General features: G+C 37.4%; 1 protein-coding gene across 2 annotated transcripts; it reads right to left on the bottom strand.

The window, feature by feature from the left end:
• Nucleotides 1–597: 597 nt before the first annotated feature.
• LOC143247296 (uncharacterized) lies at nucleotides 598–21,177 on the bottom strand. 2 transcript variants are annotated; one of them, XM_076495090.1, is made up of 3 exons: nucleotides 20,780–21,177; nucleotides 4,121–4,247; nucleotides 598–1,230 (listed from the first exon to the last, which is right to left on the bottom strand). In XM_076495090.1, the coding sequence occupies exons 1-3, from the start codon at nucleotides 20,886–20,888 to the stop codon at nucleotides 969–971; spliced, it is 498 nt and encodes a 165-aa protein (XP_076351205.1). In that variant the 5' UTR covers nucleotides 20,889–21,177; the 3' UTR covers nucleotides 598–968. The 2 variants fall into 2 exon arrangements, with proteins under 2 accessions (XP_076351205.1, XP_076351206.1); XM_076495091.1 differs by lacking the exon at nucleotides 20,780–21,177 and adding an exon at nucleotides 19,101–19,259.

Genomic DNA, 21,177 nt, shown 5'->3' with positions numbered 1-21,177 from the left:
CAAATATTAAATTAAAATATAAAAAAATAGTTATTTTTGAATTCAGTTTCCAAATAAATATTTCACAACATACATATGTGTATCTCATGTACATTTTCCTGAAACAAATCGAATATTCTATTTACTTAAAATTAAAAAAAAACAAAAAGAACAACAACAATTAAAAAGCATTATGTATGTTTGTTTGATGCAAGATTTTATCTTATGCAATATTTTGGTCCATAGATGGCGCCCAGAGCAATTGTAACTTTAAAATGTAATTTTTTTGTTTTGAATTTTGCACAAAGCTACTCGAGAGCTATGTGTGCTAGCCATCTCTAATTTATCAGTGCAAGACTAGCTGGAAAGCAGCTGGTCATCACCACCCACCGCCAATTCTTAGGATATTCTTCTACCAACGAATAGTGGGATTGATTGAAACTTTATAACGCCCTCACGTTTGAAAGGGCGAGCAAATTTGGTGTTAAGGGGGAATCGAACCCGCGACCCTCAGATTACGAATCGAGTGCCATAGTCACTTGGCTATGCCGGGTATACACAATGTAATTCAATGATATGAACTTTAACAGAGAAATAGAAAACAGAAATAACTATTCATTTGGAACAACTTAATAAATTTTATTAAAACTTCACTTATACGATTAAAGCACTGACGAACGTGTTCAATCACTGCTTTTCTGATTCACTATCATAATGTACTACTAGTAAAACACAATTTGTAGTTCTACATGGTACATTTTAGTTTGCTAGTGCAGACCTTTAACACCAGAAATCATCCTGTAGGAGTCTTTATTAAAACTTTAAAAAATCATTGCAATATTATTAGAAACGTTGTCACGTTTTCCATAAAAAAGTAAATTAGTTTATAAGTATAATACAACAATAAACAAAAACGTTTTAAATTTTAGAATGAAAAAGAAAAAGACTCCTTTTTATCATATTTCCTTTTGTTGCCTGGAAAATGCTCTTCACTCGAACTGATGGATGAATGCGTTTTGTGAAACAAAAACGTATACCAAAAATATAACAATAGAACAAACAGGAGATACTGTAACTTTCAGTGAAGTGTTAGGGTTAACACAAGCGTAATTTAAACAGTTAACTTTATAGACCCGTTGGAGAATTGCTCGTGCAATGTAAATGTTACTTTCTATAAAATATTCTATTTCTTTTCCACAACTAGAATTCTTCATTGCATCTTCGTGACACGAATGCAACTTGCAGAAATTCCTGTTGAATAGAAAAATAAGAAATTATCGATATATTATGTACAACAAAACTGTATATCTGAAGCTACCCACTAGTGTCAACTACACAGTACAGAGCCTGTAACTAATTACATTCATTGTTAATATTGTAAATAATAAACAATTTAACCAAACTCCATATATGTGTGGTTTGTCTAGATTCGAAAAAAATGATTAATTGTTTAAAGTTCACTTGGGATGTAACAATGTCTTGATACAACCTGGGGCTTACTGGTCCATTTCGGCTGTCCCATCCTCTAAACTAAAAATAAACTTTAAAAAATCTAATACAGCCCTTATCACTTACATACTTAAAGCTTTCTATTAAAGTCAATTAAATGTACTTTCTGAACAACATCGGATGAAAACTCGCTCTAAAGGCTAACCATTCTGTTTGAAAAATAAAACCGTCTTAGGTGAAATTAATCCTACCCTGCCAAAGTTTATATTTGTGTCCCCTAGTCATACTGTTCTAATTGTTAAGTATGAAAAAAAGATGGTGGATCAACATTCCCTTTACAATCTTAAAACACCAGATCCCTAACTCTTCTTATTTGAAGAGAAAACAATTTGAAAGCTTTCAACATCTTCTCTTACAACAACCTATTACGGTTGTTCCCATTCAAATTATGCTTCCAACTCAAATTATGATACCCACATGCATCGTCTTATTATAATTAAAACCAATCTTCCGTCTATCGTTTAAAACGTGCAATACCACTTAAATCTTTGAAAGTAAAAACAGAAGAAAAATAAAATGAAATAACCCTGCCATCTTATAACCATCAGACACTAGCCTTCCTATATCATCCCTCAAGGGTCTTAACCCCGATTCTAACATTTAGTTTACCAGTAACGTATTTTATGAAATCCTTACTGCTAATATTTACATTTCCCGCCAACTTTTTCTTGTATATCTTTTTTAATGTCCTAATCTCCTGTTTCATCAACATGTTTAGTCTTCTATACACTTCTAAATATCCCGTCATATCAGTCAATTTAAAATCATGATTTATGATGATTTTCTTTGATTTTATCTCATACTCTTTCTGAGCCAACCTGGTTTTTACTTTCTGCCACCCTTTTCTTTCTATAAGAAATATATTTATCTTGAATGCTACAAAAAAAAAAAAAATCCACATCTGATCAATGTCTCCAAATAAGTCAGCTGCCTAATTCAGGTATCTTTTATCTCATCCCTTTAAAATATGTAACCAAAATATCATTATATCTCACCTCCATATGCAGCAAAACATGAAACTTAATAGAGAAATGATCACTTGCCCCTAGGTGCCACCCAATTCCAATCATTTATATATTTGAAGTTAACAATAAATAGCATTTGATTATAATTAGTTTATATACTGTCGACCCTTGTACAATTAATAAATTTACTCTCTATCTACGATTATAGAAATGAGGTAAAGACACGTGATTAATAAGGAACAACACAAAATATTACCAGTGATATACTATATTCAATTATCAGTGATGTCGAGAAAACCCACTTGTAGAGAAAAATATATATGTAGAAACGGGTCGTTTGGGTTGAATATACAATTTCAAACATATAAGCACGCCCTCTGCATTCTGACACTCAGTTACACAACCCCCTTTCAAATATGTGGTTAGCTTCTGGTCAGTTACCTCTTTTTCTTTGTGTACCTGACGATGACCGAAGAAGGTCGAAACGTTATTCGCTCCTCTAAGTAAAAAAATTTTCTCAACCCAAACGAGCCGTTTCTACATATTGAATATACATACATATATATATATATATATATATATATATATATATATATATATATATATATATATATATATATATATGTATTCAATTGTTGTCCACATTTCGTAAAAGAATGGAGAAAACCCGACCACTCTCTAATAATCGAGAAGACAGTAGTCCCAAATCTTAAATATATACAACTTATTCACTAGATGGCGGTAATAATGCGAGTTCTTTATTTTTCACTGAAAATACCCATAATTCACAGACATTTGAGCAGAGATTTATGAGCGTGTTAATATTTGTACCCTTCTGCTAGCTTACTCACGTCTTATACTTCTTGGCTACGAAATAAATAGTATTTACACACTTAGATAAGAACCAGTCCCAACTTGGGTTCCATTTATTATAAACTCTCATCGCTGTTTGTTTTACACAACAGCGCTATCTTATTTTGGACCAGAAGGAAGGCAGCTTATGAACATGACTCAACGCCAACTCTTGGGCTGCTCCTATCTGACCAAATTGCGGAATTTAACAGTCACATGGTGCTCTCACGCTTCCAAGATCAGGGAAGCGTTACTTTGATGAAGTAACGGTTTTATGGTGTGGTCAGTAACGATTAGACCAAATCACGCTCGACATACGTCTCTTCACAACCTATTCGTTACTCCTGTGTTGTACTATTACAAGAGAACTCGCCATTATTTACACCTAGACAATTACATCTTATCGTTCAATCTTTTGAATATCACAAAACACTAGAGCGCGGACCTGAGGAAAGACAACTAGAGCGAGCTCGATTTTCACCATCTTGCAAATAAACCTTTTCTGTCACTGGGAACGGATATTTTGCTTCTCTCAAATATTTCAAAATCCACTCAATTCCAAGTCAATTTTGTGTTTGTACGCTACTAAATGACTATTCCTATTTTAAGATATTCAACATAACGAATCCAGCAGTCCTAAATATTCTGTACACATCTTGACATACAGCTTTCAGTGAATTAGAAACTAGGTGAAGAATAACCAGAAGCACACGCCAAGGCCCGTAAACCAAATTAGAAGAAGAATATTTCATAACAGAAACATTACTGACCTAAAGGGGCTTACACAGAAAACGTTTCTTCCACGTTAAACTCACCGACAAACAGTCTCTGGATTTTCTTTTATCACGGCTTCTTTGTCTGTCATGGAACGCTTGAACTGTTGTGAACATGTTGTGGTCTCGTTAACAGCCTGTTCAATGTCACATACAGATGGAGTGATTCCTGTAAAAAAAATAAAACTCCATCTTAAAACAGAAAAATTGATTTTCACATTAACCATTGAAAGATGCTTTAATTTGGAATATTAAGAATCCCAGGGAATCACAAATCGACCAGCAGATTTTTAATCCTGATCGATAGATGGTAAACAAAATAAGCTTAATTGTTGTTTGCATTTTATCCAGCAGTAGTCGATAATGCTGGCCCAGGTTTGGAGAGTAAAGTTTGATTAAGGTGTATGTTTAGAATCAGTGTTAACTCTAATTCTAGACCAAAGATGCTAATGTACTATACGACATGAAATGTAATCTTAGTACGTATCATACGTTTATGAAACACCTTTGTACCTAACTAACGTTATACTATGTATGATGTACTTCCTGCTTTATAAATATGATTAAAATATATTAATCTAATTTTTATTAGGTCTATTCGGTTGTGCAGGATTTTCTATGTACCAGTGGCCTTTAAAAACTGACATTTTATCTATGACTTTCGACTGTTAGCCAGGTCTCTGACTTTGTATGAAGTACTTGTTTTATATAAGACTGGTTAAATTCTATCCACCCAATCTTTAAACATACTACTGTCCACTAGATTAGGGTCAACATACAAGGAAAATCAATATTATCCATAATGCTTTGTAGTGGTGGCAAAAATAACCTTTGATTTCGATTTTAAACATATATATGTATACATCTTACTTTCGTAGTTCAATGTTGAACTACAAATAATTACGTGAAACGCAAGTTTTAAACTCATAATAAATTGCAAGTTAAATATAACATTATGTAACAAAATTTTCACCTTTTCTTGTTCCTGGTCAGAAAGTGTTATTTCCCAGTTATTTATGCCTAAAGACTAAAGTGAATGAAAAAGACATTTTTCTCTTCAAACTTTGCTTTTGTGAACTGGGTAATGGAATTTTCAAATTTACCCATTTTCCAGAACATTTCAAGTAGATTCAGTGCTGAGTAGCTGATAGAGAATTTTCTCGAACTTATAATAATTTTCAAGAACTCTTCCATAGTAATATATATACACATACATACAGGGGCTCACCACTCACCATTTCAGTTTAGTTCTAGCTGCCTAAGTAAACACAGAGACCTATCTGATTTTATCAGAGATGGCATCAAGAAGCTGCAAGCATTCTCCAGACATATTCTGTCACGTATGTGACCAATTTATCAAAACAAGAGCGAAAACGTACTCTGTGGTAACATCTGCTGTGTGAAACCTACAAGGCATATTTCGGCGGGCCTGTTGTGGATCAAGACAAACCCTGGGCACCTCATTTTACATACGAACACCGCAAAAAACGCTAGAAGGCAAGACGGACAATGTTTGCTTGTTTGAATAGTAAGATTTTATATTTTACAAATTTTAGACCTTTTAAAATTTAAATATCTTATTTTAAATTTCCAATAGTATAGAAAAAATATCACATATAAAATATTTTCCATGAACTTCTTACACACTAGTTGTGGATGAAATAAATTTATTCTTCATAATAACACCGCAGCGCACTGGCCACAACGGATCGAGTTCTCTGTGGGAAAGCACAATGTCAAGTGGACCTCCAGAAAGTGTTGTTCCCACCACTGCACATGAAATTGGGTCTTATAAAACAATTTGTCACAGCTCTTGATAAGGAGTCTGCAGCCTTCAAGTACCTTCGAGACTTCTTCTCTAAGCTGTCTTCTGAGGAAAAGGTCAAAGTTGGTGTCTTCGTTGGACCACAAATAAAGAAGATCCTGGAATGCACAGATTCCCCAAGAAGCTCACAGTAGGAAGGGAAAAAAGCTTGGGGTGAGGCAGCTTTGTCGTGGTGGTCCGGGGCTTCTTGGGCAATCACAAGGCCGAAAATTATGTGGAACTGGCTGAGGCTCTGGTGAAGAACAACGGCAAAATGGGCTGCAGGATGTCCCTGGAAGTCCATATCCTTGACGCTCATCTTGATAAATTCAAGGAAAACATGGAAGCAAGGCGAGCGCTTCCACCAAGATATACTGGACTTTGAACGCCGCTACCAAGGAGCGTATAACGAAAACATGATGGGAGACTATATTTAGGGGTTGATACGTGAAAGTGATTTACATTACAGTCGCAAATCTCGAAAAACTACTCACTTCTAAACATTTTTCTTTAACTTTAGTATAAATACATATAAATCTTGATTCATATGTTGTTTTATTCAGAGCTTATGTAAATGAAAATGTGCAAATTTGGCCGTTTTTACATAGAAAATAGGTTAATTTCTAAATTTCATTATCCAGGTCACAAAAACAAAGTTTGAAGGGAATAATGGCCATTTTCTGTATTTTTACAACGTAAGCAATTAAGAAATAACACATACTATCCAGGAACAAAATTTGTGTTACATAGTGTTATAGTTCGACATCTTCATGTTTTAAGTACTGACACCTGAAACAACTCTTTATTCTCAAGAGTTAATTATTCGAAATTGATACTCTTATAAAGTTTTCTATGTTTTTTTGTGGGTTCGTTTAGATTAGTTGTTAAAACAATGCGAATTCTAGTTCACATAACAATAACGAATTATTTTATTTCTTACAGGGTACTTTAACCTGTATTTGTAAGCCTAAGTGCACAAACAACGTTTCAACAGATATTCTGCGATTGTTAAAAAGCCTGACTCACAAATAAATTTAATTATAGAATTTTCTTCCTAATCGTTTGAGTAGCCGCTGGAACTCTAAACAATACTCACAATCTCATTGTATACTTATTACTCAATCATTTCTCATTCATTGATTCTCGTATCTACATCTACTTTACTACGCAAGGACTTTTCGATTATTAGTTCATTATTATTAGGAATTTCGAGTGTCGCACATTTAAATTAAAACACTGAAAATATAACTTGCATCAATACGTTGAATTAGGTTTGTTACGAATTTAGCACAACGCTACACAGGACTATCTGCACTTGCCGTCACTACCACCCACCGTCAATTCTTGGGCTACTCTTTTATCAAACGAATGTTGAAATCAATTGTTACATTATAACGCCCGCATGACTAAATAAACTAAAATGTTTGGTTGAAGGAGGTTTGAACCCACGACTCCCAGATTACGAGTCGACAACACCTTAAACCAAATATCCCAAAAAATGGAGAATCGAATTGATTATTAAACTTAATATTTCTGTTAAAAACAGAATTAAACTGGACGTTGTTTTCTACATTTCTCCTAGTTTGTTTGTTACCAGCAATAAATCAGAGTGTGTAACAAAAACATTTTTGTTACCACGTGCAAGTGCTCAAGGCTTTCTTTCGAATACCATAAATGGTATTATGTATACACACAAACTTCAATAATTAGATATGATAAGTTTCAGAAAGGTTGAAGACTTGTACCGTTAAAAATTTGACTCTCGATACTTATAGTTGGCACAATGAAGACAGCCTATTGTGTAGTTTTACGCTTAAATACAGACACAAAAGATGTTCACGACTTTTAAAAACGAAACTGAAAGTTTACGAGTGTCCGAAATGTAACGTTTATCACAAACTCTCCTAACGCACAACCCTTAAAGGTAAATTTTACAGAAGAAAAAAATTGCAGTTAAAAGAACGACTCATACCGATTAATTTTGCAGGTTCACATTTTGTATATAACACATGCTAATAAATGAAACATAGAACTTGGTGCAGAAAGAGCCCTTTCCGAGCGGCAATCCTAACGTTTTAATTTTTACGTTTGCCGCTAGGAAAAGTACTTTGACGCAATAGTTATCGAACAAACTGCCAACGCCTACGCGTTGAATGTAAATAAACATGGCCAGTGCATACGGAGAAACAGAGGCGGAGTCTGTTTTGACTTTGTGTTCTGAACAGTATCAATTCGAATCTACTCTGAACGAACCTAGAACAGTTACTTTTGACACAGATCTGACAAGTTCTAGTGATGAGGACATTTCCATGAGCAAGAGTAGTGGAACTGTGAGTGATACTGAAGAAATAAGATTATATATTAAAATAACATGCTTTATGAGATTTATATTTAATATGACAATGTCAAAGTATTGTGTTAAGTTTAACTTTATTATGATGAGTTATGGAGTTTATATTTGATTGTTTACAAGTCTACAATGTTTTTTTTTTTTTAATACATAACATTTACTTGATTACTTCAACATGTTCAAAACAGTCTTATTTCAATTCATCTTGAAATATTAAATTTGAAAAATGGTATTCTTCAAACTTTTCCATATGTAAAAATGATACAAAACCATCTGCAGAATGATCTACCAGCTTTTAAACTTGGAATATACTCTATTTGGAATAGATTTGTCCACTGTCTAGACTAGGAAATCAAGGTTCCACTGACTTTCAGGAGCCACAAATGCAAAACACGCTCATGAATGTGAAATATGTCTAGTTACATTCTTCAAAAACTTGTATTTTTTAAATTGTTATATTATACTAGTTACTGTTTATCGCTTTATACTTCACACATACCTTTAAGTTTGTTCTCTTCGTGATGGCAAGGGATGGCTTCAGAGGGGTGGAACCTGTACGCTGCAGGCTGAGATCAGTCCTCAGCTTTACACGAGGAAAGATGGTGGGGACGATCCTGTCTACTGCTGATGGTTTTTTCAGTCTCAACCTGCCTGGTTTGAAACCCACGGAATCCAAAACAATGGGATCTGACACAAAACATGAGCGTTCAAAGTGATCTTGACAAAGCTTTGCATGGTGTGAAGGAATCTAGTTCTTCCTATTGACCATCCGCACCCACTGTCGCCATCTTGCCGGTTCCTTCTCCTTGCACGGAAACGAAAAGAAGCTTTTGCCCGATGCTGAACCGTTTTTACAACCATAAGCAACGCAGTAAACCATGTTATCACAAAACAAACATAAAGTAGAAATATCAGGACAAAACATAGTATCACAAAGCATGTAATCCGAAAAAAGCACCAACAGATTTACATAAAACACCAGCACTGAAAGGAACAAAATGGTCGGCGCGCAACGAAACGTGATGGGCAACTATTACGTCATAGTTGTAAAACGTCACGGAAACAGCCGAACGACCGAGAGGAACTTGAGTTCGAGGACTCGCATATTTTATTTCATTTTTCACTCAAAAGCTGAAGTGTTTAAAAATATGCCAGCCACACAGAATTATACCTAACCAAAGTACAGTTTCTAAGACAATTATTAAATTTGTTGAAAATTCACCTTTAAATGTTCTGTAACATAATTTCGCTATCATAAATGGTAATATAATAATGGTAATAACAAACAACCTATGTTATTCAGGTGTAACCAAATAAAATAACGTAAATAATCAAACTGAGCTCGCTAAATATACATAAAACACAACTGTTCGATAAAGTTAGTTCCAGTTGTTTAATAAACCGAAGTTTTGTGTGATTAACCACTTGGTTCAACCATTATACCCCTCAACAAAAATTAAAAATCCTTCGGAGCTTAGTTATAGTTTGTTGTTAAGAGCAAAATAACACAATATGGGCCCGCATGGCCAGGTGGTTAACGCGCTCGACTCGTAATCCGAGGGTCGCGAGTTCGAATCCCTGTCACACCAAACATCCTCGCCCTTTCAGCCATGGGGACGTTATAACGTGACGCTCAATCCCACTATTCGTTGGTAAGAGTATCCCAAAAATTGGCGATGGCTGGTGATGACTAGCTGCCTTCCTTCTGGTTTTATACTGCTAAATTAGGAACGGCTAGCGCAGATAACCCTAGAGTAACTTTGCACGAAATTCAAAACAAACTTATTACTTTTATTGATAAGAAGAGAACAACGTTTCGACCTATGTAGGTCATCTTTGGGTTAAGAAAGAGAGTTTGAATGCGAACGTTGACGGACACATAGCTTAGGGACAAGAGTATAAACAGGTACGGGATTGTAAGGGACGTCGACAACAATTCTACCCACAACCAACAACCTGTCTTTCCAGGTAGAACGAAAACATCTATTTCCCTAAAACACCTCAACACAGTATCTTAAACAACGTTTTCAAAGAATTTTCTTCACAGAAGTCCCACCGACTGAAGCTTGCAAAATTGCTTTATAACTTGATATCCAAGAACCCAACTCATTGATACACATCCACAGCAACCAATTAGCAACCCTTATAGAATTCACTACCACCAAATCCATGTTCAATAACAAAACTACCTACAAATAAATGGCGAAAGTATGGAAATCCCGTGCCACCAGTTATAGCCAACATTTTTATGACACCGATTGAATCACAAGCGATCAGTTCAGCCTTACACCCACCACTATATTGGTACAGATATATTGATTATACAGTTGCTGGATTCACATCTACAGATAACAGGCTTAGTTTTTTTAATCACGTTAACTCGATACACTCTAACATTAAGTTCACCTGTGAACAGGAGAAAAACTAACCAAATAACATTTCTCAACATCGATATCACTAGAACTGATACGCAATTGAAAACAGAAATCCACACAAAATTCACCTATACTGGATTATACATACCATGGAACTCAGTACATTAAAAACTCAACATAAAGAAACCAAATAAATACAGCCAAAAAACTATGTTCACCCGATAAAATTAATGATGAAATCAACAAAATAAAACACTTCAACATCAACAAATTTCCTCAAAAAACCATGGAAAAAAATTATATGCAAACACCTAGACCAACAACAAACTCCAAAACCTTATACTGTTGCATACCATATATTACCGACATCAGCGAAAAAATAACCAACATTTGGAAAAAAATCAACAAAAACACAACATTCCAATAAACACCAAGTTTATTCAAAAATCAGGTACAAAATTAAAGTTCTTACTATGTAAAAACTACACTGATAAACACAACACCAACATAATTTATAAAATACATTGCAACAACTGCCACGACTTCTATATTGGAGAAACATTGATTGATTGATTTAGTGTTTTATGGCACAAAGCAGCGAGGCTATCTGCGCCAGACATTCGGTAAAAATGTAAAAAAAAATAATAAAAAAGAAATAAATGTAGTAATAGACATAAATGGAAATGAAGGTAAAACAAAAAAGTATAAAACCAATGTTGACACCTAGTCTACAATGTTAAGATAGAAGACAGAGTATAAGAAGTTGTAAGGTATTTACTCTAGCAAAAAGGTAAAGATCATAACCCACCAGGAAGACTAACAGGTAAGTTCAAGAACCACCGTCAGTCACCTGAAGTTGGTCTTTCCAGTCCTGGTTCCGGGTTGTGTGTCATAGCAACCAGTATCAAAATGTAAAAGAATAAAAGTTTTAAAAGACACATAGCAAAATCGTAATAATGAGTAGCCAAATGTCCAGTAAAAAGATAAAAGTCAAGTAAATGGAGTAAAATTTGTAAAAGTAAATGAAGATAAAAGCGAAACGGCAATTAAAACAGAAAATGGCGTAAAAACCAATGTTGACATCCAGTCAACAAAGTTGTAAAGGACTACCTGTAGCAAAATGGTAATGATCATAACCCGCCAGGAAGACTAACAGGTAAGTATAAAAACCACCGTCAGTCACCTGAAGTTGGTCTTTCCAGTCCTGGTTCCGGGTTATGAGTCAATATGGCCAGTACTAAAAAGTTAAGTAGTAAAAGTGTGAAATGATATGCAGCAAAAGTATAATAACAACTCGCCAGGACGACTAACGAGTAGTTCAAACGGATAGTTCAAACAGTAGCGTTAGTCACCTGAAGTTGTCCTTTCCAGTCCTGGTGTCGAGTTATTTAATGTTCTGGCCATTGTCCAATGTCAAATTGAATGAGAGAGATTAAAACTGTAAAAAAGGAACCACAATTAAAAAGGTGTAATGAATAAATATGCAACACTTAAATGAGATTAAAAGATTAATGGCCATTAAAAATTAAAAACATTATCAAGGTGGACAGAGTCACCATCACCAATAACTCTGTCCAATGTTACAGACTGACCCTGGGAAAAATATGTTTAAAATATTGCCGTCGTTGAGAATTGTAACGATGGCAAGAAAGTAAAACGTGGCTGATAGTGATTTGAGTGTTACACAAACTACACATTGGTGCATCAGTTCCAGATAAAAGAAAATGATGAGTTAAAACTGTGACCAATGCGTAGCCTAGTGAGAACAACTTCCTCCTTCCGAACTTTACGGAAGCTAGATGGCCAAAGTCCAATTTTGGGTTTGATTTGAAAAAGTTTGTTGTCGCGTTGCTCACTCCAAGTGGACTGCCAGCTGGCACGGAGCCGAGCCTTGAAGACAACACCATAGTCCATGTACGGAATAGGCATAGGAGTGATGGTGCTGAAGCAGACATATTTAGCTGCCATGTCTGCAAGCTCGTTCCCGCGAATACCAACATGGCCTGGTATCCAGAAAAACTGGATTGAAGTAGCTGCTAATGAGAAATGGGCCAGTCGGTTTCGAATATCGGCGAGAATAGGATGTGAGCTAACGTGTAGCGATTCCAAGGCAAGTATAGAACTAAGCTAATCAGTATAAATAGTGCAGTTGGAGTACTGCTCAGCTGCAATATGATCCAGGGCAAGAGATATGGCATACAGTTCAGCAGTGAACACAGAAGCTGTAGAAGGGATTCTGCGCGCAACTACTGACCCATAGCAAACCATAGCAGAACCCACTGAATTACCTGATTTGGAACCATCTGTATAAATGGGAACTGAATGATTGTTTGAAAGATATTCATTGAATAAAAGACGGTACTTCCAATCTGGAGTATCTGCCTTTTTTAGGTGACTGAAAGAAAGGTCACATTTGGGGGCTGTAATAAGCCATGGTGGGATGGTCCGACCTGTGGAATCTGCAATGTTATCCAAGGACAGACCCAATTCATCCAATTGCGCCCGGATGCGAAGGCTAAACGGAACAATGACAGATCGTCTGTTCTGAAAAAGTACTGCCCACCGAGGAAGGAAAACACATTTCCAGGTGGGATGCTTTGGTAAGGAATGAAGTTTCGAAGTATATTGTAAAGATAGTTGCAAACGGCGAAGGTGTAGAGAAGGTTCATGAGATTCAATGTATATACTTTGAACTGGAGAGGTACGGAAAGCCCCAGTGCAGAGTCGAAGTCCTTGGTGATGAATGGGGTCCAGCATCTTTAAGGCCGAGGGTCTGGCAGAGCCATAGACCATTGATCCATAATCGAGTTTCGATCTAATAAGAGCACGATATACCTTTAACATTGAACAGCGATCTGCCCCAACTGGTAGAAGAGAACACGGAGGATGTTCAGTGCTCTTGTGCATTTGACCCGAAGCTGCTTTAAGTGTGGTATAAAGGTCAGTTTACGATCAAAGATAAGCCCCAAGAACTTGGTCTCCGGGACCACTGGCAGCAAAACTTCACCGATATGAAGTTCAGGATCAGGGTGAATACCCGTCGACGGCAAAAGTGCATGCATACAGTTTTGGAGAGAGAGAATTAAAACCGTTCGCCAGAGTCCACTTCCGTACACAATTGAGGGCGGTTTGTAGTTGCCGCTCAATATATCTCATGTTTGACGACTGACATGAGATGTGAAAGTCGTCGACATACAGCCCATTCGCAACAGTGAGAGAGAGTTGTTCAGTGATGGCATTTATCTTTATACTGAAGAGTGTAACACTCAATACACAGCCTTGAGGGACTCCAAGTTCCTGTACAAAAGAACGGGAAAGTGTCGAACCCACACGAACTTGGAATCTCCTGTCCATTAAAATTTTTTTTAATAAACATGGGTAGATGGCCACGTAACCCATATGTATGGAGGTCTCACAAAACGCCATACCTCCATGTTGTGTCGTAAGCCTTCTCTATGTCAAAGAATATTGATACAAGATGTTGGCGGTTGAGAAAGGCTTCTCTGATAGATGTTTCAAGACGAATTAGGTGGTCTGTGGTGGAGTGCTGTCGACGGAACCCACACTGGGTGGGCGAGAGGAGGTTGTTTGATTCAAGGAACCAAACAAGACGAGCATTAACCATCCTTTCTAATGTCTTACAGAGACAGCTCGTCAAAGCAATTGGACGGTAGTTTGAAGGAATCTTGGGATCTTTCCCTGGCTTAGAGAAAGGTAAAATAATAGCCTGGCGCCAGGCATCAGGAAAAACATTCTCCTGCCAGATCCGGTTGAAAACAATCAGAAGGACATCAAGAGAAGCAGAAGATAGATGGTGCAGCATGTCATAATGAATATCATCAGGTCCAACAGACGTACTGGCAGACCGATGAAGGGCCATTTTTAGTTCCACCAGGGTAAAGGGACAATTATAGTAAAAGAAACAGTCAGTTCGAAAGGAAAGAGGTGATCGCTCTGCCCGAGTCTTGATGGCCAGGAAGGTGGAGGAACAAGCAGAAGTGCTAGATACCCGGCAAAAGCTTTCACCTAGAGTGTTAGCGATGTTCCGAACATCAGTCACCTCCTGACCATCAGAGAGTAAGATCGAGAAGGGGACAGAATTGTAGTGCCCATTGACCTTTCGAATCCTGTCCCATATGATCTTGGAACTGGTGGTAGAAGATATGCTGGTTGTGAACTTAATCCAAGATTCCTTCTGGCTTTGACGTCTTACCCACCAAGCATGTGCACGGGCCCGTTGGAAAGCAACCCGGTTTGAAAGTGTGGGATATCTACGAAAAGTATCCCAGGCCCGCTTTTGAGCCTTCCGTGCTAAGTGGCAAGCAGGATTCCACCACGGACGAGGATATCGTGGAAAACGTGTCGAGGTTTTAGGAATACACTGAGCAGCTGCATGTGTAAGACAGTCAGTTACCGCTGCTACACAGTCTTCTATTGATGGCTGATTTACGATGGCAGGATCAAGTTCTGCGAGAGCAGTGAAAGTGGACCAGTCTGCCTGATCCAGCTTCCACCGGGCACGCGGGTAGGGTGGCATCGACCACGGCCAGTCTCTCTCAAAGGATCGGAAAATGATCACTGCCTAGTGGATTACTGTCAACCCTCCATGAAAAATGGGAAAATAATGAAGGGGAGCAAACTGAGAGATCAATAGCGGTAAAGGACTGACAAGGTGCATGAAAGTAAGTGGAAGAACCAGTTTTGAAAAGAGAAAGATTGTGATCAGGGAGCATACGCTCTACAGATCGGCCCCTCCCATCAATAATAGCACTTCCCCAGAGGGGATGATGTCCATTAAAATCCCCTAGGATTAGAAATGGAGATGGGAACTGTTCAACGAGAGCATCAAGATCTGATTGATCATATGTCTCTCCAGGGAACAGGTACAGAGAACAAACAGTGATGGTATGACCCAAGGAAACACGGATGGCTACAGCTTCCAAGGGTGTGTTGAGTGACAAAGACAGGGTGGGCACGTGTTGTCAACCAACAGTGCCACCCCTCCATGTACTCAACCATCACACAACCTGTCATTTCTGTACAGAGAAAACTGCCGAATGGAGACAGTATCAGCAGTTTTGAGAAATGTTTCTTGTAAAGAAAGACAAACAGGATGGTAGGAAGCAATCAGCGTTTTGATATCATCCAGATTAGAACGTAAACCTCGACAGTTCCATTGTATCAAGGTGGCCATTTTTAAGAACCGGTAGGTAAAGTGGCTGGAGAACCTTTCGGTTTACGACCACGTCTTTTTTCTTTGCTGTCTTTAGTCGGAGGAGGTCTATCAACCTCCATGGATCCTGCTCTGGGTCGGGTGGGCAGGTTTTTTGTTATTGGAAGGTGAATCCAGTGATTGAGGACGCGAACGAATAATTGTTTTGTCTCTTGTGGTGGGAGAAAAAGATGTATCAGAAGAAATGCCTATATTTTAAACTGAAGGACGTGGATCTTGAGGTTTGTTGGAAGGTATGGGAGGAACAGAGATGGGTGTGGAAGTCGATTCATCAACCTTTTTAACCACGGAGGTCAAAAGGCTTTTCATTTGTTTTGAAAACAATTCTCTTGGAGGCACAGAGAGGTCTGTCTGCACTCCCACTGTAGTTGTGGAATGAAGTGCAGCAGCATATGTCCGAGATGGAGTTGTGGACAGCAATTTCCGAGCCTCAGGATAACTAATGTTATGTGTCGTTTCCAAACACTGCACCTCTTTTTCCTCCAACCATTTTGGGCAAGAATGAAAGTAAGAGGGGTGAGAACCATTGCAGTTTACGCAATGTGGGTTCATGTCACAGTCATAGGCATCGTGGTCCTTGCCTCCACAACGAGCACATGTCAGGGAACCATGACAAGATGTCTTTGAGTGGCCGAATCTCTGACATTGGAAACATCGAAGAGGGTTTGGTATGTATGGCCGAACCCTGCAAATGAGATAACCTGCTTTGATGGTGGCAGGTGCACGTGGTGAAGTAAATGTTAAAACGAGGGTATCTGTTGGCAGTGTAACTCCATCTTTGCGAGTGGAGATGCGCCTCACTGCAGAAACTCCTTGAGTGGAGAGACCAGCGAGAATCTCTGACTCGGGAACGTTCTTCAAATCCCTTTCAACAATAACTCCTCGTGAAGAATTCAAGGTAGCATGGGGTGTAACCTCAATAGGTATATCCCCAATTGCCTTTGAATTCAAGAGGAGTTCACTGTGTTGGGATGTGGATGTTTCAACCAATATGTCACCAGATCGAAGTTTCTTTACTGACTTTGGAGAGCCAGCAAGTCCCTCTAGTCCCTTTTGAATAAAAAAAGGGGACATAAGCCCTAAAGGTTTTTCCGAAGGAGAATGTAATATAAGAAAATGAGGTACGTGTGTTACTGATGTTGAAGATTGCTGTTCTGAGTATTCAAGACGTGATCGCTTACCCATTGACTGTTTTTTTACAATTTTATTTAAATATTTTGGAGGATCCATAGGAAAAAGAAATAATTTCGGTACCCACTGACCCCACCCACCATGGAGCCCTACAAGGGGACGCACTACAAAGCCATGCAAGGACAATGCAGCAACGCCAGGGTTTCGTGAGCACTATACCCAAACACCAGCATCAGGCACGATGTCCACAACACCCGTTGAGAACTTCCAACACTGGTACTTGGTTGACTCTAGCCCAAGTGGACCAGCCGATTGACCCAAGGGGGGCCACCCAAAGGCCGCCCGTCTACAGGAATTCGAGGCCAAAGTGGTGTGTTAGGGTTGGACCCCTCAACCACCAGGATCCTCTCCTCCCCTTCACGGGTCGCCACGCATGGCAAACACGTGGGTGGATGTTTAGATCCCAGAGAAGGTAACCAGATAGAACAGAACCTTCCCTGGGAGGTCCCCTCACCACGTACAGGAATCCACACCGAGGGGTTGGAGAAACAAGCAGAAAAATAGAAACTAGAATCAAAGAACACACACACAAAACAACAACACCTTCACACGTTTTTGAACACTGCAAATCAAATAAATACAACATAACCATAGAAAACACCCAGATATTAAGTACGGAAACAAATATAAACAAACGCAAAATCAAAGAAGCCCTACTTACACAGCAATTAAAACTAAAATTAAACCATTACAAGGCACACCTTCATACCTATACCAATTAACAACCTAACATCCACCTGCAACGCCCCTACAATCTCGTACCCGTTTATACTCTTATCCCCAAAACGTGCCCATCAACGGTCACATTCAAACTCTCTCTTTCTTAACCAGAAGATGACCTAGATAGGTCGAAGGTTGTTCTCTGCTTATCAATAAAAGTGATAAATACCCATACCAGCCGTTCTGAGATACATTTTATATTTTAAGTGGGTTTCTCGCCATCAAGAAAAAATAAATTTACGTTATAATAGCAATGATCATTAAACTGAAAATAAATATACAAATACAGATCCACGAGATCGCTAGTAAATTTTGTTTTGAGAACCATGCATTGCCACGTTTGTGAACAGCCTCAAAATACGGCCATCCCTCTAAAGATTTTATTAGTGTTACATAAGGTAAAAATAATAAAACAGTCCTTCAAAGTATTTTAATTTATGTAGTAGTATTGTTGGAACCAGACGTGGTGTCAATATTTATTATTGTGTTTTTTTTTAAGTAAATACGTACATAATTCGGATATTACTTGTAACACATGCAGATAAACTGGGCAAATAAACCGAAATATCTTGAAACACTGTATTTCAAAACCTCGCGGCTATGATCCACGAGTAAATGCAGTCGTATAAAATGAGTTGGTTCGCACTGGAAATTTACTTAAGAGTGAAATAAACACGAGGTCCTCTTAATCAGATTCCATGTTAAGACGACAACAATAATTCTTATACACTATTTGGTTAGTGAAGCGTGAATATACTGTGTAAATAAATAATGTAATTAATCCAGATATTTTGCATTTTGTGGATCTGAAATACTCGGCTAGATTCGGAGGAATAAATTATGCGGTTCAAGTTTAGGGTATAAATTAATAATACTCCACGACTTTAAGTTATTAACATTTATATTTTATCTAACATTAGGCCTAACTTTCTAGGCCTTGAAACTACGTAAGTAGCGTATTGATAAAGATTACAGCATAACTCTTTATTACTATCAGTCTAATATACAGAACAACTGTATTTAAAGTATCAGAATAATATTAGGCTATAATCATTATTACGTTTATGGTTTCCAATATTTAAAATTTCAAGTAACATAAAAAATTACACGAAAAACAACGATTCAGTTGATCTGTTATGCAACCTCAACTTTGAAACAAAATAACTGGTGGTTTGGCGTTTTATATTTTTTAAAAATTAAATTCTATGACTTATTCTAACTTGTAGTACTATGGTTAAAACTTCGGTCGTTTTTAAAACTATAAATGTCAGACCACATAAGCTAAACGTAACGTTAAATTGGAAAGGAAAATATTAAGGAATAAAACCAAAGAATAAACTTTACCATACCTCTCACAAAACATCCTAATATAACAATGTAGTACAACGTAGACTTCATGCGGATTCGCTTAACACGAAATCAAACAAGTTAATCGTATATCAACACTCAGTCAATAACAGCTGTAAAAAGGGGTGTAATTCGCATGAATAATTCTTTAATAATATCACAGACGCCGTCTACATGACTTTAAAAACCGACGAATGAAATAAATAGCTTCCTCGTGTTTGTTAACTATACCGTTTTGAATTTATAATTTTTTACAATGGTTTTATTAAAACGTATTTTCTGTAAAAGCTAACAGTATAATGAACTGGGTCGATCAGTCAATTAGAGTGATATGTGGCATATGATCTTTAATTATAATAAGTGCAAACTAATGCATTACCGTGGGCTAACAACCTACTCACTTAAATACTTATTGAAGAATCCGCAAGCGATTTCGGCCCTATGTTCCTAGATGGAATCTAATGGTGATAACTAACTAATGCATTACCATATTTTGAGTCGCACCATTAATGTGAATAAGGATCACTTTAATAGTGATTGCTAAAAATATTTTGTTCTATTTTGAAATTTGTAGTCCCCCTAGTGGCACGGCGGTACATTCGCGGGCTTACAACGATAGAAATGGGATTTTGATGGAAAGAGCACAAATAGCCCATTGTGTATCATTGTGCTTTACTTCAAACAAACAAAAGTTTATTACGTACCAGAGAGATTTACACATTTTGATCATACATTTAGAAAAAAAAAGTTATTTTGGGTTGTCAAGAGATAAGAATATATATAAGAGAAGCATTTGGGCGTGCCTGGCATGCCTAGCTGGTTAAGGCGCTCGACTCGTAACCTGAGGCTTTCGGGTTTGAATCCCCGTCGCACCACACATGCTCGCCCCTTCAGACGTGGTGGCCTTCTAATGTTACGGTCAATCCCACTATTCATTAGTAAAAGAGTAGCCCACGAGTGGGTGGTGATGACTAGCTGTCTTACCGCTAATGGTAAATTAGGGATGGCTAAGGAGATAACCCTCGTGTAGCTTTGCGCGAAATTCAAAAACAAACATTTCGCCATGTTGTTTAATAATAATATCTATATTTTGTGCTACATAAACGAGTAGTTGTAGGTTATCGGCTAGATTTAAAAAGGTGATACTGCATAAATGCGGAAATTGGACATTTTCTTATCAGCGAGAATAATAGAAACTAAAGCGCCATCTCGAGGAGTGTTTTTATTGCGAAAGATATCTAATGACAAATTTTTTTATTGCGAGTTAAATTCGAGAAGGATTTTAATGATCTTAAATACTATGAAACTGAGTATTTTCAAACATATTTAAGCAGTAAATAATGATAATAAAATTTTAATCTTATTTTAAACATGGGGCGACATACATTATTAGAAATAGTTCCTAGTAAATAAAACAAAAAAACAGACGCTATTAGAAATATTTCTCAGTAAAAAATTGATACGATAGTGGGGTTAACCGTCACATTATAACACCTCCTACGGCTGAAAGGGCGAGCATGTTTGGTATGACGGGAATTCGAACCCGCAATCCTCCGATTTCGAGTCAAGTGCCTTAACCATCTAGCCATGCCAGGCCCCTATCTTACATGGCCAAAAAACAACAACAAAAAATATAAAAAGGTTCAGTTGCTCCCTCTATGTTATTTACTAAACTACTCACCTTTGGTTGGTATAACTAGAGGTACTAGGTAGCAGAATCCAATCAGTGTAATGAGTTTACGTAAGGACATAATCTTGCCCCTCTTTGCTTTAACGTGTCTTTTCTTCATAGTTCTAGTTCTTGAGTCTTTGGTATAATTGTACGTTTTATCTATTCCTAGTTAGATAAGTTCTCTCAATAACACTGGCTGGAAGTTTGATATTTATCGCAGTACGAATTTACTTGCCCCTAGAAAACCTGCGTATAGTTTTACTAAGTGGCTAATAGTCAGTTTATTCATTACAAGGAAACCCTTACTGGAAAAGGATCTTAACAAAACACAACGACATGACAGCAAGAGCTTCTTAAAATAACAATGAAGGTCGTCCCCTCCACACACTTGCCTACGGGGACACTTC

Source organism: Tachypleus tridentatus, chromosome 3 (genome assembly GCF_004210375.1).
Source record: "Tachypleus tridentatus isolate NWPU-2018 chromosome 3, ASM421037v1, whole genome shotgun sequence".
Taxonomy (NCBI): Eukaryota; Metazoa; Arthropoda; class Merostomata; order Xiphosura; family Limulidae; genus Tachypleus; species Tachypleus tridentatus.
The sequence above is the reverse complement of the archived record's forward strand: the minus strand, read 5'-3'. Positions and strand labels throughout refer to the sequence as shown.

Excerpts from the sequence above, each read along its gene's own strand:
- LOC143247296 (XM_076495090.1), bottom strand. The coding sequence starts at position 20,888 with ATGAAGAAAAGACACGTTAAAGCAAAGAGGGGCAAGATTATGTCCTTA. Across the intron at positions 4,248-20,779 it reads TCTAGTTATACCAACCAAAG|GAATCACTCCATCTGTATGT; the intron begins GTGAGTAGTTTA and ends TTTTTTTTACAG. Across the intron at positions 1,231-4,120 it reads AATCCAGAGACTGTTTGTCG|GAATTTCTGCAAGTTGCATT; the intron begins GTGAGTTTAACG and ends TCTATTCAACAG.